General features: G+C 42.7%; 1 protein-coding gene across 1 annotated transcript in view; it reads left to right on the forward strand.

Moving 5' to 3' along the window:
* Positions 1–9,415: 9,415 nt before the first annotated feature.
* LOC138785797 (stimulated by retinoic acid gene 6 protein-like) overlaps positions 9,416–17,701 on the forward strand; it is a 57,741-nt gene continuing 49,455 nt past the window's right edge. The window contains exons 1-2 of the mRNA XM_069962123.1: positions 9,416–9,516; positions 16,635–16,710. Coding sequence (XP_069818224.1) covers positions 9,491–9,516; positions 16,635–16,710 — 102 coding nt within the window. The 5' untranslated portion in view covers positions 9,416–9,490. The remainder of the gene's footprint in view (positions 9,517–16,634; positions 16,711–17,701) is intronic.

The following is a 17,701-nucleotide window of genomic DNA, read 5'->3' on the forward strand; positions in this document are numbered from 1 at the left end:
AAGAAAGAGGTTAATCAATTTAGAGTTATTCACCACTTGTCCTTTCCTGTTCTCTTAATGATCAACTGGATCCTAACCTGGCATCTGTAGAATATTCCTTTTTTAAAGATGCTCTAGTGTTACTTAAGCGGTGTGGGAGCCATTGTTTATTAGGTAAAGTAGACTTTAAGTCTGCCTTTCAATATCTTCCCATTAACCCATTCATTAGGTTTTTCGTTTGATAATTTGATAAATGTTTACCCATGGGCTTTTTTCTGTCCTGTTACTACTTTGAAGCTTTCTCTTCTTTCCTACAGTGGGTGGTTTCTGTCCATTATGGTGATGGTTCTTGTATTCATTATTTAGATGACTACTTGTTTATTGGTCCAGCGGGTTCTAATGTTTGTATAGATTAGTTGCATACTTTTAAGGTGGTTTGTCAATATTTTAATGTACCTTTAGCTGGAGAGAAAACTGTTTCCCTTATGTCTCATTGGCATCACAACGATAGGGGTATTTTCACCCCTGCGAGCCCCTGGGACGAAGGAATTTTTAATGAAAACAACAGCAAAGCTTTATTAACCCCATCCTACAGGAAGTATAAATAAGCCCTTCCCCATAGTAACATCAGATCATTAAAGTAAAAAACTTTGTCAAAGCTATTACAAGATTAAGGCCTAGAGTAAACAGACATGTTGACTCCTGGGATCTCTCCTTGGTACTTAAAGGGTTATGTCTACGCCCATTTGAACCTTTGGAGGAGGTTGATTTGAAATTTCTAACCCTAAAGTGTACTCTTCTTTTGGCCGTTACCTCTGCAAAACGTGTCGGAGAGCTTCAGGCTCTTGGATCGACAGTTCCGTACATCATTTTCTCTGAAGATAAGGTGATGCTAAGATTCTTACCAGGGTTTTTACCCAAGGTCGCTTCATTTGTAAACATTAATGAACCTATTGTTCTTCCAAGTTTTTCTCCTTCAAATTCATTGCAGCAGGATGTGGATGTCTCCCTTCTAGATGTACCTAGAACTTTAAGAATTTACCTGAATAGAACAAATTCTTTAAGGAAGGAAGAAAATCTGTTGATCCTATTTTCAGGGAAGAACAAAGGGAAGAAAGCTTCTAAGCCTTCCATATCAAGATGGATATGTGAAGCCATCGAATTGTGTTATTCTTCCGCTGGGAAGTCGCCTCCCTCGTTTACCAGGGCACATTCCACTAGAGCTGTTGCTTCTAGTTGGGCAGAACGATCCTCAGTGTCCTTGGAGAACATATGTCAGGCTGCGTCTTGGTCATCCCTGTCTACGTTTGTGAAACACTACAGACTAGATTCTAACTTTTCTGCTAGAACGGCCTTTGCTAGGTCAGTTCTTAATGCAGCTGTGACGGAAAACTTACCCTCTGGGGATAGTACTTGCTAGTTCCCCTATCGTTGTGATGCCAATGGGATGTAAGGGAAGCTAAAATTATTATGTTAATTTGTTTTCCCTGAGTACCATTGGCATCACAAGTCTCCCTCCCTGTTATGTTTTCTTGTAAATGACTGATGTTACTATGGGGAAGGGCTTATTTATACTTCCTGTAGGAGGGGTTAATAAAGCTTTGCTGTTGTTTTCATAAAAAATTCCTTCGTCCCAGGGGCTCGCAGGGGCGAAAATACCCCTATCGTTGTGATGCCAATGGTACTCAGGGAAAACAAATTAACATAATAATTTTAGCATACCGCTGTACCTCTTTAGCATTTCTTGGTATATGGATTGACTCGGATTAAATGGAATTCTGGGTTCCTGAAGAAAAGATAAATAAATTGATTGCAGCTATCCGTGCTGTATTACTTCTGAAAAAAAGTCACTTTAAAGAAGCTACAGTCTTTGTTGAGGCAGTTACTTACATCTGATTGGTTAAGCAATTTCTAATGAAAGGCATGCGTTGGTATTGTTGCTGGCCTGTTGCTGATGTACTGCAGCTCCTGATTGGTCAGCTCTCTCATGTTTCTGCCCAGTAACAGGGTTCCCATTGGTTGGAATGCACTGAGGTACCAATATTTATAAGCACTGTTTGCGGAGATCGTCAGCAGTTACCTCAAGAGACAGAGAGGAGAAGAGTGCACCGCCCACCCGCCCTGGGCTATGGAATGTGCTCCTTTGTCGTGGTCCTCAAAGTTTAGAGGGGGTTTATAGTCGACCAGCTTAGGCTGGTTGGAAGAAAATTGTCATTAGCATTTTAATGTTTCATTAATAAAGTTAAAAAATGGTTTGTTGTTGTTTATGAATAACCCTTAAATAAAAGAGGACCGAGGGCCTCAATTTTCAGCAAGAAGTTGTTGTGTTTTTTTATTTATTATTATGGTTAAGTGTCACGATCCCCGTGACAGGTTCTGGATGATAGCCTACAGGGTCACACTGGACCCCCTCCGTCAGCTGCCAACCAGAACCTCCTCAAATTTTGTCGCTGCCACCACACATCATATAAGGCTGACGTGACACCTCACCTTAAAACCACCTAACACAATTACCACAGACTATACTCTGTAGAGTTCCCAGAGTAACAACTCACCCTTGGTAATGCTCTTCCTAGGGTCATAGGATTGTTAGAACACAAGAAGGCTCTTATTAAAGTGAAATGTAATATCATAAAAAGGACAGTGTGTACAACAAAAGGGTTATTTAAGAAAAATACACAATAAAATATAGGCCAGTCCATCAAACAAGAGATCCCCAAAGAATGACCATTTCCTATCAGCCATTTCTGTCTTAAAAGGACTGTGAGAGACCCTCTCCCCACCCTCCTTTCTCTGATGTCAGAGGAGGCCAGGGGATATGGTAATGGCCTTTTACAACCCTGGGTTTATGACATCCATGGTATTCTACCACTTGCCTCAAGATGTTCATATTGTAATATTTCTGCAAGTGTTTATCCTAGCAACATCTCAGTTTTACCATTCCCTCTGTCATCATCTCCTGCACGCGTACATACCAAACATGGCGACGGTTGGCGCAATACAGTGGGAGTTATCCAGATGCTTCCTGTTCCCATGGGACGATAAGTTCCGATTTCATACTGTTGGTTGGTAACAGTGTCCTGCAAAAGCATACTGTACCTCTAGAATATGTGTGAATTCCATATTTCTGGAGGGGTCAGATGCCGGAATGGTGTTCTATGGGTGACCTCCGATGTCCCTTACCTAACCTCTCGGGGTCTCTGGTTTGTGACAGACCAGGATGTGGATTGTTTCTGTAAACAAGTTTTATGGATCCTGGTGTTTATGACCCACTTAGTTCCTGGTCTCAGGTCTGGACACTAGATAATCCTCACATTAGGAATTAGGAACGCTAGAAGGGCTGGATGAGTGACCTCTGTTCATAATGTTGAGCTCACAGGGGATATTGATCACCACATTAAAGGGGTTGTCCAGCGAAAAAATGTTTTCTTTCAAATAAACTGGTATCAGAAAGTTAAATAGATTTGTAATTTACTTCTATTTAAAAATCTCAAGTCTTCCCATACTTATAAGCTACTATATATCCTGCAGGAAGTGTTGTTTGTTTACATTCAGAAACAGTGCTCTCTGCTGACATCTCTGGCGGAGTCAGGAACTGTCCTGAGCAGGAGAGGTTTTCTATGGGGACTTGCTGCTGCTCTGGACAGTTCCTGACTCCGCCAGAGATGTCAGTAGAGAGCAATGTTTCTGAATGTAAACAAACAACACTTCATGCAGGATATATAGTAGCTAATAAGTATGGAAAGACTTGAGATTTTTAAATAGAAGTAAATTACAAATCTATTTAACTTTCTGAAACCAGTTGATTTGAAAGAAAAATTTTTCCCGCTGGACAACCCCTTTAAGTATATAATTTTGGCCTTAATGGCTGATGCAACACCATGACACCTGACAGAGTTACTTTTATCTAGGTGACAAAAAACAACTGCAATGGGACAATACACCACTACAGTACTGACTTTAGTTTAGCGGGGCTCCATTCCTGACAGTATAAACTTTAGCACTGAATGCAGCATCCAGTTTTCTGGCTATGGAAGTTGATCATGCTGTGCCCTACGGCAGAATCTGATCAGCTAGAACTGTCAGCGTAACACATACAGGTATAATACACTATAGCCAGGGGCGTATTAACTTTACCATAGGCCCAGGGCTGTTCACCAAGCCTGGGCCCCCCAACTCACTGTAACTATGGCAGCACTAGCCTGGTGTTCATAATACAGGATAGATAATGTCATGATGCCCTGAATTGTGCAAAATTGCTGTAGAAAAGAATTTTTTTGCAAATCATGGCAGAACTGTAGCCAGGAGACATTTCACCCCTAGAAGTAACAGTCTGTTTGGGTGGCCATGGGCCCCCTAGGAGCTCAGGGTCCCGGGCTACCGCTCAAAACGGACCAATTATAATCCGCTACTAACTGTAGCACAGATCTATACTGCAGTTTATTATTGGACATTGATATATGAATAGCCTTTCCTTGTGTTGCATGATCGGAAGACAAGATCGGCGTAGGCCATATCCAAAGCTGTAGCATAAAGGGCAGCATGAAACTGAGGAGAGCAGGAGCTGACAGGCACAGTGGTTAGCCTTGTTACTTAGGCAACGAGGCTAACCACTAAGCCTTCATACTGTAGAGATGTATTACTGACAACAAATTGCTGGGGGGAAAAAAATCAGTCAAACCAAAAACCCCAGCAATACAAGGGGACAGCACTTATCAGTCAGACAGACAGACAGACAGACAGACAGACACTTTTAGTATCAAAAACCTGCATTTCCCTTTCTATTGGTAGATTAGCTGGAGCTGCATTCAGACAGGGGGTAGTGGAGCAGAAGGCTTGCAAATCTGACTGTGATTTCAGCCCTGCGAACCCCTGGATGTGATTAGAGATGAGCGAACCGTCTGAGGTTCGGGTTCGTATGAACCTGAACTATCGGGCTTCTGATTCCTGCTGTCTGCCTCAGTCGGTTCGCTCATCCCTAGATGTGATGTCGGCCCTGCCAACCCCTGGATGTGATGTCGGCCCTGCCAACCCCTGGATGTGATGTCGGCCCTGCCAACCCCAGGATGTGATGTCGGCCCTGCCAACCACTGGATGTGATGTCGGCCCTGCCAACCCCTGGATGTGATGTCGGCCCTGCCAACCCCTGGATGTGATGTCGGCCCTGCCAACCCCTGGATGTGATGTCGGCCCTGCCAACCCCTGGATGTGATGTCGGCCCTGCCAACCCCTGGATGTGATGTCGGCCCTGCCAACCCCTGGATGTGATGTTGGCCCTGCCAACCACTGGATGTGATGTCGGCCCTCCGAACCTGTCAGGCAGTGACACATCGGGATTACATCATTAAATAAACAAGCACAAATAATAATAATAATAATAATAATAAAATCAGTGAATTACAAACAATGTTCTGTTCCAATATTCCAATAAGAAAAAAATGGCCATAATACAGAGTTAAAGCACAACTATAATTTCAGTAGCCAAAAAATGAAATTTCTCAAATAAAAAGCCCACGTTACCCTTTAAAAAGAGCCCTAAACTGCGTTGATAGTGTGTGCGTTTGCTGAGATATCCCCAGTTGTTTGGCTCAGAAGAATAAATGAATTTTTCTGCTGGCTGCATGAAAGTGGGCGTGGCCTATCCCTCATCTCCCTGGCTGCGTCCCTCAATTCACTGAGCAGCACTTTAGCAGATGTATCACACACAGTGAGATTAGATACAGCCCCAGCATACAGTATGACACAATAAGATTAGATACAGAGCCCCAGCAGATGGTATCACACACAGTGGGATTAGATACAGTCATCTGCTCTCATAACAATGTAGCATAATGTCAGCCATGGAGGTGGCGGCACCTGCTGCAGACATCTGATAGTGAATGTTATATGCACTATGGAAGGACTACAGCTGTGTTGTGCTGGGACTTGTAGTCCTCCCCTCAGTGACTCACCCACTCTCCCTCATGCAGTACATTGGAGTGATGGTGGCACTGGATACACTTGTCCCTCCATCCAGCTCTTCCCCTGCGCTGCTCCTCACACACAACACCCTCAGCTCTGCTTTGTCACCTCTGTGAGGGGAGGGGGGAGAACGTGCTGCTAGAACTGTTCATTTTAGGTTATTAACCCCTTAGCGACCCATGACGTATCTGATACGTCATGGTGCCGCAGGGGGTGTTCAGAGCGGGGTCCCGCCGGGACCCCGATCTGAACGGCACCGATCCCGGCTGCAATCTGCAGCCGGGCAGTGCCTCTATTAGCCGGCGCGGGTCCCGTTGCCGCGCCGGCTAATTAAGCCCTTCAATGCAGCTGTCAAACCTGACAGCTGCATTGAAGTGCTTTCCTCCGTGCATCCCTGGTGTCTAGTGGCACGGATCTCCCCCCGCGATGCGATCGCGGGGGGGGAGATCCGTTCTTCTGCCCGTGCCGGGCCTCAGCGTCGGAATGACGCTGATCCCGGCTCGGCAATAGATTGCTGTGGCCTGCAGCAGGCCATAGCAATCTATGACCGATCTAATGGATCTTTGCTGTGTATATACACAGCATTGATCTCTATGAGAGATCAGTGCTATGTATATACAAGCCCCCCAGGGGGGCTTCTAGTGTATGTAAAAAAGTGTTTTTATTAATAAAAAAATCCCCTCCCCTAATAAAAGTCCAAATCACCCCCCTTTTCCCATTTTATAAATATAAATTAATAAATAAATAAATTAATAAACATATTTAGTATCACCGCACACGTAATCGCCCGAACTATTAATTAATCACATTCCTGATCTCGCACGGTAAACGGCGTAAGCGCAAAAAAATCCCAAAATGCAAAATTGCGCATTTTTGGTCGCATCAAATCCAGAAAAAATGTAATAAAAAGCGATCAAAAAGTCGTATATGCGCAATCAAGGTACCGGTAGAAAGAACGCATCATTGCGCAAAAACTGACACCTCACACAGCCCCATAGACCAAAGATTAAAAGCGCTATAAGCCTGGGAATGGAGCGATTTTAAGTGACATATATTTATTAAGAATGGTTTGAATTTTTTACAGGCCATCCGATACAATATAAGTTATACATGTTATATATCATAGTAATCGTAACGACTTGAGGAACATGCATAACAAGTCAGTTTTACCATAGGGCGAACGGCGTAAATGCAAAACTCCCCGAAATCAAAACAAATTCGTTTTTTTTTTCAATTTGACAGCGCAAATGATTTTTTTCCGGTTTCGCAGCATATGTTATGGAAAAATAATGCCTGTCATTGCAAAGTACAATTGGTTTCGCAAAAAATAAGCGCTCATATAAGTCTCTAGGTGAAAAAATGCAAGCGCTATGGACTTTTAAACATAAAATGGAAAAAGCAAAAGCGCAAAAACGAAAATTGGCTTTGACCTTAAGGGGTTAATGTATATTGCAAAAATTCTTATCATGACCTAAGCTAACTAAAACTGAATGGTCAAAATATTTTATAGTTACGCATTAAAGTTTTCAGTTGAAAACAACATGGGTATAGTGTCAAGCAGACATTACTCATTGAAAAGCATTTTTATCAGGATGTTGAATACCCCTACGTTCTTCATTCTTTAGATTTTTTTAATGGATGCTGTAATGTAAGATTTCCTCAGGAAAAAAAAAGAAAATAGAGATTTTTAGAATAAACACAAGGTACAATGGAGTAAGAAAATGTTACATATACTTGTAGGCCATGTTCACATGGCATAAGAAACCGGCCTTTCTGTGACCCGGCTGGGTCACAGAACGGCCGGTGTCAGAGAAGATCATCCTTGCCGGTACTGCAGTACAGTATATGTGGGCGCACATTTCAATTTCTAAATTACTTTTCACTTCTTTACTTCTATTTCAAAATCTCAAGTCTTCCTGTACTTATCAGCTTCTGTATGTCCTGCCGGAAGTAGTGTTTTCTTTCCAGTCTGACACTGTGCTCTCTGCTGCCACCTCTGTCGGGAACTGTCCAAAGCAGGAAGAGGTGGCAGCAGAGAGCACTGTGTCAGGGTATGTCCACACTACAGAATCCCGACGGATCACTCTGCTGGTTCCAAAGACTTCATTGTATGGTTTGCCAGCTCCCGGCATCCACCCTAAGAATGAACCCGCTCATTCTTCGGGTAGGCGGCGGAATCTGGCAAACCATAGAATGAAGTCTGTGGGACTAGCTAAGATGCACGCGTGGGGGGGGGGGGTTGGAGGGTGCGGGTAGCTGCGGAATCTGCAGCGGGTGATCCACCGGGATTCCGTAGTGTGGGCATAGACTGGAAAGAATACACTTCTTCCTGCAGGACGTACAGCAGCTGATAAGTAGTGGAAGACTTGAGTGTTTTTTTAATAGAAGTAATTTACACATATTTCCAGAGCACCCTTTTTAAGCATATTTTCTTTGAAAATAAACCAGAAATTCCAGTTCATGGCTATGTTCACAAACAGCATTTCTGTCAATATTTTTTCAACCAAAACAAGGAGTGGTTTGAAAAAACTGAAACTGTGCAAATCTTTCCATAATTCATTTATTTTTCCTTGTCACTTGTATTTCTGATTTTGGCTACAAATAGGCCCCGCTACACTGAGAAAGAACATCAGAATTTCGCTGCGGAGCTCTCGCCGTGCTCAGTGTCCTGCTTTGAGAAAAGGAGAGGGTGCGCGTGTCTGCTTCCTCCCCTCTCTGCTCAAATAAATGACATGTCACTTCTTTGAGCGGAGAGTGGCAACTTCGGAGGAGCACGCGCCCTCTCATTCACTCACAGTGAGACACTGAGCAGAGCGGGATTCCGAGGCGGAGATTTCCGCTGCGGAATTCCGACGTTCTTGCTCAGTGTGAACGGGGCCATACTGACTAAAATACTGACAGAAATAGTGACCAAAATACAATGTGTTAACATAGCTGAATACTGTATAACTCCATAAGTTATATGCTTTCCCTCACAGGCTGATTTTATTTTTCTGATTTACTTAGTGGAAAATGCATGGTATTGACATTGACTGTTCCCTTAAAGGGGTTACTCGCAAACTAAAGCTGTCATCAAATTATGCTTTGGTGAGAACTCCCCCTTTCTCCTCTTGAAATGCTTTAATAAAATGTTTCTAGCCAGAGATATTTCCTTTTTTCACTTCTGCATCTTTTTTTCCGACGCCTTATGGGCATCCTGTTTTTCCGAGAAAGTGACGTGTATTAATCCACCAGGCGTTCTCTGCTAGTGCTGTCTCTAATGTTCAAGTCCCTATGTGAATGTTGAGAAGAAGGTGACATTCCTGCAGCGCTGACATTCAGAATCAACACCCTGTTACCAGAACAGCAGAGAGCTGAAGAAATAGTTATGGGAGTGATGTGGGAGATGTGGGAGGGCCAGTGCCTTAGAGGCACACATGAGGACATAGGGGGCTTGTACAAAACAACCTCTTCTGATCACGTGTGCTTCCTCTTAATTTCTTTCCATGCTTCCTCTGAATTCCTTTCCTTGCCAGGCCTGAACAACGGGTGTGTTACACACGAAGTGAAAATGAGCTCAACAGACGACCTAAATAGGTATGTAGTCAGTACAAATCCGGGAACATGTGACAGTATATGCACATTAACCCCTTAGAGAACATAGCGATTTGAGCCTTATTCCCTAAAAAGTTTCCTGTACAGTACTTGTTTTTTTGGTCAAATTCTTAATTTTTTTTATTTATTTATCTACATAGCAGTAAGAGGGATTATTTTTTGCTGGTTAGATTGTACTTTTTAGTTGTACCACTTTAAAGTTTATATAGATTTCTTGTACAGTAACACCTCAGTCACCGAACACTTCGAACTACAATTCCCCTTGGAGATAATAAAAGTTCAGCTGACAATTATTGAGGTGTTTGAACACCAAGGTTACAGAATGAGAATCCCCACTTTCAACAGGTGGGCGGCAGCCAGAGAGGGTCTCCACGACAATCATTTTGGGGTGTTCAGCGGCAAATTGTAACCCAGAGCTTCTGTACAGTGATGTCTTCCCTGTTCAGGCAGCCCATGCACTCAGCTGGAGAGGAGACATACCAGCCACCTGGGGAGGGAGGTTGTCACTGTCCACAGAGCTTGGGTTACCCCCAAAACACAGCCCAGCAGCCTTCTGCCCGCAACACCTAGCAGATCTTCATAATACTGTATAGTACCAGCAGTCCAGCGGTCTGTTTAGTGGAGGAGGAGAGCAGTTCTGGAGCCCTTGCACAGTTACATCCTAGGCGGCTGGTGAGCTCAGCTGCATAGGAGACACGCTGGCTGTCTGGAGAGGGAGGACGTCACTGTGCAGGAACTCTGGGATAGCTCTCCTTTTCCTCCTGCACCGAATGGACTGCTGGTACTCTATTGTATGTTGGGGGCCAGTGGTCTGCCAGAGGAAGGTTGGCCAGTGTATTGGTGGTGACCTGAGCTCTGTGCGCAATGACATCCTCCCTCTGGCGTGTTTCCTGTGCAGCTGAGCGAGCATTACTGTGTAGGCGCTCCGAGTTACCATTTGCCAAGGGCACCAAAATGCCCGGTGGGGAGCTTTTCTCTGGCTACCGCCTACCCATTTAGATCTGGGATTCATGTTTATGCTGTTTGTCCTATAGTAACTGACATGTTATATATGTTCCTCAAGTCAGTACTATTACAACGATATGTAATTTATATAACTTTTATTTTACCTGACTGCTTTTAAAAAAATGAAAACCTTTTTTTTAAAAAAAAAAACCGAAATGTGTTTAAAATTGCTCTTTTACTATCCTTTTATCCTTTGGTCTATGGGGCCATGTGAGATGTCATTTTTTGCGCTATGATCTGTTCTTTCTACCGGTACCTTGCTTGCATATATGTGACTTTCTGATCACTTTTTATTACAGTTTTTCTGGATTTGATGTGACAAAAAAATCAGCAATTTTGCACTTTGGATTTTTTTTGCGCTTACGCCGTTTACCATGCAAGATCAAGAAAGTCATAATTTAATAGTTTGGGCGATTAAGCACGCGGCAATATCAAATATGTTTGTTTATTTTTATTAATAAAATGGGAAAAGGGTGGTGACTTAAATTTTTAATATGGGAAGGGGCTTTTTATCATTAAAAAGACTTTTTTTTAATTACATTACACTTTTTGTTTGACTAGGGGGCAACATTATACACTACACTGATTCCTCATAGGAATCAATGTAGTGTATATACATTACATAGAATCCATTTTTCTGCAGACCTGAGTTGCTGCAGCCCTTACGAATTGATCTGCGAGCTGGGATCAGCCGTATTTGGCCGATAATCGTCCCGTGTAATAGAAGGCAGCGATCAGCTGACATAAACAATGTCAGCTGATCGTTGCTCTTGTTTGTTTTTCAACATGTTGAAAGACAAACAACTGTGATAGTAGTGCTGACGTCATTTAGTGGAATAAGAGCGGTGACAGCAGACCGCTGCTATCCTGTATGGGCTGCCCGTATGATCTAGCGATCCCCTGGGCAACCCCCTGCAGCTACCCGCGCCTCCCCCCTCTACTCACCCGCTCGCTGCTGCCGCGTGTAATAGCTTCTCTTTGTCGCCCTGTGTAATAGGGGCTTAAGCTGAGACTTCCAGGTCTGTCTGTAGTGATAAGATGAGACGGTGATCTGTACAGCATTGCAGCAATATGTGACACCAGTAGATAGAAAGCATCAATACCATAGCAGCTCCCTGTAGCATGACATTTTCAAAGGTCACAGAGCACACTTAATGATGTTTCACATTTATCTAAAAAGGACAGACTCTGTCTATTGTCATCTATGTCCACGAGTCTTGCTATACGTCACTAAATGCTGTTAACAACAGCCCAGGCAATGTAACAGCCCCCATATCAATGTTCAAAAAGTGCAATAAAAGCATTAAAGTCAGAAAATAGAAACAGATTAGAATAAAAGAATCAGTAAAAATCCTTGTATGATTACAGGGATTGTGACACCACATTCTTAGGGGCCATTCACACATCCTCAGTATATGGTCCATGCACAGACTGTATTCTGCAGACTCGCTCTCAGTCCTGAAAAACTTCTGAACCCCACTGAATTTTTTTTGTATCCCCCAAAATGCCTACAGCTTGGCTGATGTCACTGAGCCCTTTTTTACGAATCCTGCACTCATACAGTATAAGTGCTAAAGCAGTGAAGAGTCACATCCGAAAGCCTCTGACTCACTGTTCCTGTATGAATTCTTGTGAAACCTGTGAAGGACTTGGTGACTTTGCCCGAACACTGGGCAGTGCTGGGGATGTAAAGGGGCTGAGGTTAGGCTACATTCACATGTTCTGTGCACAGTCAGTATATATAGATAATGTGCTGTGGACCAGACATTGCAACTCCCAGAATCATCATTTATGATGATGAACCTTAGCTCTAAAAATGTTTCAATCTTTAAGTGACAAAAATTACTAAAATACATTACAAATCAAAGAGAAAAATCACAATAGTGATCCTTATAGCAATATATAAATCATATATATCATGCATAAACTTTACCACATGACAATCATAATTCACATAATATTGTACTGTTGGCAATATGTAAAGATTTTGCAAAAAATATAGCACACAACTATGATTTGTAATAAGAAAAAAACCATCTGATAGTATCACAACCTCCAACATGTTTCTGTGTGTATAAACAGATATTCACAGATCATCAGGGAGACAACTTATGATGATCAGTACTGTTCAGTACTACTCCCCACTAACTCACCTTTCCACCATCACTGAAGAACACCTCTCCAAACTACTCTCCATATCACACCTCACCACCTGCGCACTTGGCCCAATCCCATCCCACCCTATGCTCAATTAGTTTGCAGAGGTGTTCTTCAGTGATAGTGAAAAGGTGAGTTAGTGGGGAGGAGTACTGAACATCATAAGCATTTATCCCAGCACTAACTATCTTTTTAATCTATTACAAACTACTGGCATCTTCCCATCTCCATACAAACACCATTACACCCATCCTTAAAAAGCCATCCCTTGACCCTACCTCCTTATCCAGCTACTGCCCCATCTCACTTCTCCCCTTCGCCTCTAAACTCCTGGAACAACATGTCTACCATGAACTATCCTCCCACTTTTCATCCAACTTGCCTTTTGACTCCCTGCAATTTGGCTTAACTGGCCTCACCAAAGTGGCCAATGAGCTGCTAACTGTCAAAGCCTCGTGTCAATATTCTGTTCTTCTTCTGCTTGACCTATCTTCTGCCTTCAACACAGTTGAACATTCGCTCCTCCTACAAACTCTTTCCTCCTTTGGCGTCACTTGCTCAGCCCTCTCCTAGATGTCCTCTTACCTATCCAACCACACTTTTAGTGTCTCCTACACCACTTCCTCTCCTTGTTCCTTCACTGTTGGTGTCCCCCAAGGCTCTGTACTCGGGCCTCTCCTCTTCTCCATCTATACCTATGGCCTGGGGCACGTCATACAATCCCACAGCTTCAGGTACCACCTCTACGCCGATGACACTCAGATCTACCTCTCAGGTCCGGGTGTCACCTTTTTGTTATCCACGATCCCACAGTGTCTATCTTCCTTCTTCTCCTTCCGCTTTCTAAAACTCAACATGGAAAAAACAGAACTAATCATCTTTCCCCCATTTGGCTGCAGCCTGTCGTCTAATCTGTCAATCAGTATCAATGTCTGCACTCTTTCTCCTGTCCCCGAACTCCGCTGCTTTGGGGTCGCCTTTGACTCTGCCCTGTCCTTTAACCTCTAAGGGTATAAACCCACACACCATATACGCAGCGTATTTACTGCTGCGATACGCAGCAAATACGCAGCAAATACGCAACAAATACGCAGCAGATTAGATCTAAATAACTGAACACAGCATCAAATCTAAACCATCAAATCTGCTGCGTATTTGTTGCGTATCTGCTGTGCATACGGTGTGTGGGTTTGTACCCTTAAGGACATATGACGTACCCGTACATCATATGTGCCCCGGAGGTGTTCAGAGCGGGGCCGCGCGGCGACCCTGCTCTGAACCGCCGCGATCCCGGGTGCCGCGTGTAGCCCGGGACCGCGGCTATTAGCGGGCACGGTCTGATCGCCGTGCCCGCTAATCAAGTAATCGGAGGCAGCTGTCAAAGTTGACAGCTGCCTCCAATTACCGGAGGCAGCCGTTCCCTGGTGTCTAGTGGGGGAGATCGCTCCTCCGGGACGTTGTCCCGGAGGAGCGATCTCAGTGTCTGCAGCTCCAAGATGGCGCCGACCCTGACTCGGCACTCGTTTGTTTTCGGCTGTAACAGCCGAAAGCAAACGAGTGCCGATCTCATTGATCTTTGCTGTATAAGTATACAGCAAAGATCTCAATGAGAGATCAAAGTGTTTATACTAGAAGTCCTCCAGGGGGGCTTCTAGTATATGTGTAAAAAAAAAAAAAAAAAGTATTGTTATTAGTAAAAAGCCCCCTCCCCCAATAAAAGTTTAAATCACCCCCCTTTTCCCATGTTTTGAATAAAAGTAAATAAATAAATAAACATGTTTGCTATCGCCGCGTGCGTAATCACCCGAACTATTAATTAATCACATTCCTGATCTCGCACGGTAAACGGCGTAAGCGCAAAAAAATCCCAAAGTGCAAAATTGCCCATTTTTGGTCGCATCAAATCCAGAAAAAATGTAATAAAAAGCGATCAAAAAGTCGTATATGCGCAATCAAGGTACCGATAGAAAGTAAGCATCATGGCGCAAAAAATGACACCTAACACAACCCCATAGACCAAAGGATAAAAGCGCTATAAGCCTGGGAATAGAGCGATTTTAAGGAACGTATATTTGTTAACAATGGTTTGAATTTTTTACAGGCCATCAGATAAAAGAAAAGTTATACATGTTATATATCGTTTTAATCGTAACGACTTGAGGAACATGCATAACAAGTCAGTTTTACCCCAGGGCGAATGGCGTAAAAACACATTCCCCCCAAATAAAAGAAATGCTTTTTTTTTTTTTTTTCAATTTCACCACACATTGAATTTTTTTCTGGTTTCGCAGTGTACTTTATGCAAAAATTCAGCCTGTCATTGCAAAGTACAATTAGTTACGCAAAAAATAAGGGCTCATGTGGATTTCTAGGTGGAAAAATGCAAGTGCTATGGCCTTTTAAACACAAGGAGGAAAAAACGAAAACTCAAAAACGAAAATTGGCCTCGTCCTTAAAGGGTTAAACCCCAAATTCAGGCCCTGACCACCACCTGCCACCTTCACCTCAAAAACATTTCCAGAATCTGCTCTTTTCTCACCCCTGACTCCATAAAACTACTGGTACATGCTGTCATTATCTGTCACTTGGACTACTGTAATATCCTCCTTTCTGGTCTTCCATCTAACACCCTCGCTCGCCTCCAGTCTATCCTTAACTCTTCTGCTTGACTAATCCACCTTTCCTCTCGCTTTGCCTCTGCCTCTCCATTGCCTAACGTAATCATTTTATATTGTTGACCATGACATACAAGGCCATCCACAACCGTCCCCCCGTACATCTCTGACATGTTATCCTGCTACTGTCACTCACGCAACCTTTGATCTTTCGATGACTTCCTTTTGTGCTCCCCCTTGTTTGTACCTCATTCAACCGCCTCCAAGACTTTGCCGAGCCTCCCCCATACTCTGGTACTCCCTATTCCGACACATCCGGCTCTCATCCACCATCAGGTCCTTCAAAAGTAACCTGAAAACCCATCTCTTCAAACAAGGCTACAACCTATAATAACTCTGCATCACACTTGACTGGCTGCACTTTACTTCCCGTTTCTCTCCCAGCACCTAATAGATTGTAAGTAGAGATGAGCGAACCTCGAGCATGCTTGAGTCCATCCGAACCCGAGCATTCGGCATTTGATTAGTGGTGGCTGCTAAAGATGGATAAAGCTTTAAAGTTGTCTTAATAAACATGGATATAGCCAATGACTATATTCATGTTTTCCACATAGCCTTAGGGCTTTATTCAACTTCAGCAGCCACCGCTAAGATGCAACTAAGAAGGCCCAGGCCCCGGATGTTTTAGGACCCTAGCAACGCCCCTGTCCTCTGCACTTACTAGAGGCTGTGCTTCACAAATGCCTGCTATGAAAGGCTGACAGACCCACGCATCTTGCAGATGCAGGTCCTACTTTTTTGCAGAACAGAACAGCGATAAAGATGTACAGACCACCCTATAAAAAAGCAATGGACCCTTTTTCTGTGTGTAAATAAGGATCCTGATTTTCTGGCAGAAAAATTGATGTGTGGATGAGACCTTGCAATGCAGTCTAGAAAGGAGTCCTGCACATACTTTCATGAGCCAAAGGCAAAATAGCAATACTCAAGACTGAATTTACTCGCACTGAAGGGCTCCATAGCAGCAATATCATCAGCTTCTATAGTATGAATACCCTTAATGCCAAAAGCCATATTTTGATTAATTTGACGCCATTTTTATTTTATATTAGGGTTTTATGTCATACTATTAATAACTTTCCAACACATCTACCCGTTAAAATTAGTGCAGCATCTTTTTTTCTATATACATAGAATTTATATACATAATTAAGATAATTTTACATTAAAACCAGTGCATGGATGAGGACTTCTATGGTTTATCTATTCTTCTGTATTAGGGGAAGTTCATCTGTTGTGTAACTTTTTTTTTGTTTTCTACAGAACAATCTATGACAATGGCACATGTGGTAGCCAAATAAATCCGCACCTGTTTCTGCATTATTCACTCTTTCCTTCAGTGAGTATTATGACACAGAATACAAGTATCATTTTATTTGAACATGTTGTTTATGTGCATGAAAACGCAATTTAAAATGTGTGTAGACTGGAAATTTATAATACTACTTATTGAGCTATTGATAGTCTGGATTTTTTACCATACATTATAACATCTGAATAAGCCAGCCACTGTTAGGGCTGCAATAGATGTGAAATAGTACTGCAAGACAGGAATCAGTCATGCAATAATGTAAGCCATAATGTTACAGTGTCAATGCCTTATAATACTAATAATAATCCCTAAAAACAATGGGAGAGATTTATCAAATTGGTGTAAAGTAGAATTGCCTTAGTTGTCCCTAGCAACCAATTAGATTCCACCTTTCATTTCTCACAGATTCTTTGAAAAATGAAAGGTGGAATCAAATTGGTTGCTAGGGGAAACTAAGACAATTCTACTTTGCATGATTTTAATAAATCTCCCCAATATTTCCATTTTTAAGGTTTTTGGTCCAATATTTTGCTAGTTTTTTTACACTCCCCAAGCTTTTGTATTTATTTTGGGTGTCCTCCAATTGAAAATCTAGTTTAACACCAGTTCTAACATTATCCCAGCCCATGCAGATTTCTTTTTAGACCATCTGTAACTAAATAGTAGGACATTTGTAATGAAGACATTTAGAAAGTTGCTTCTTTTTGCATGTAAGAAGCATATCAACTTGCTGCAAAGATGGCCATAGAATTTAAAGAAAAACCAAAACATTTTAATTGTTTTAATAAGGTTATATGATTTTGTAAGATAACTTTATAGGCTTTTAAATGTTATGTGGCAGCATTGAGAGCTGACACAGGAGGTCTCTGCTGTCACCAAAATCCATGAAGGGAACTAGTCCCCACTCATCTATTGCTCACTCAGCTGTGCATGCAGCACCAGTGACACAGAGCCCCCCATTGTGTATTCAAATGTGTTTTAGCTGGGCACTAGAATATACAGTACATTGGAGGAGGTG

Source organism: Dendropsophus ebraccatus, chromosome 3 (assembly GCF_027789765.1).
Source record: "Dendropsophus ebraccatus isolate aDenEbr1 chromosome 3, aDenEbr1.pat, whole genome shotgun sequence".
NCBI classification, from domain to species: Eukaryota; Metazoa; Chordata; class Amphibia; order Anura; family Hylidae; genus Dendropsophus; species Dendropsophus ebraccatus.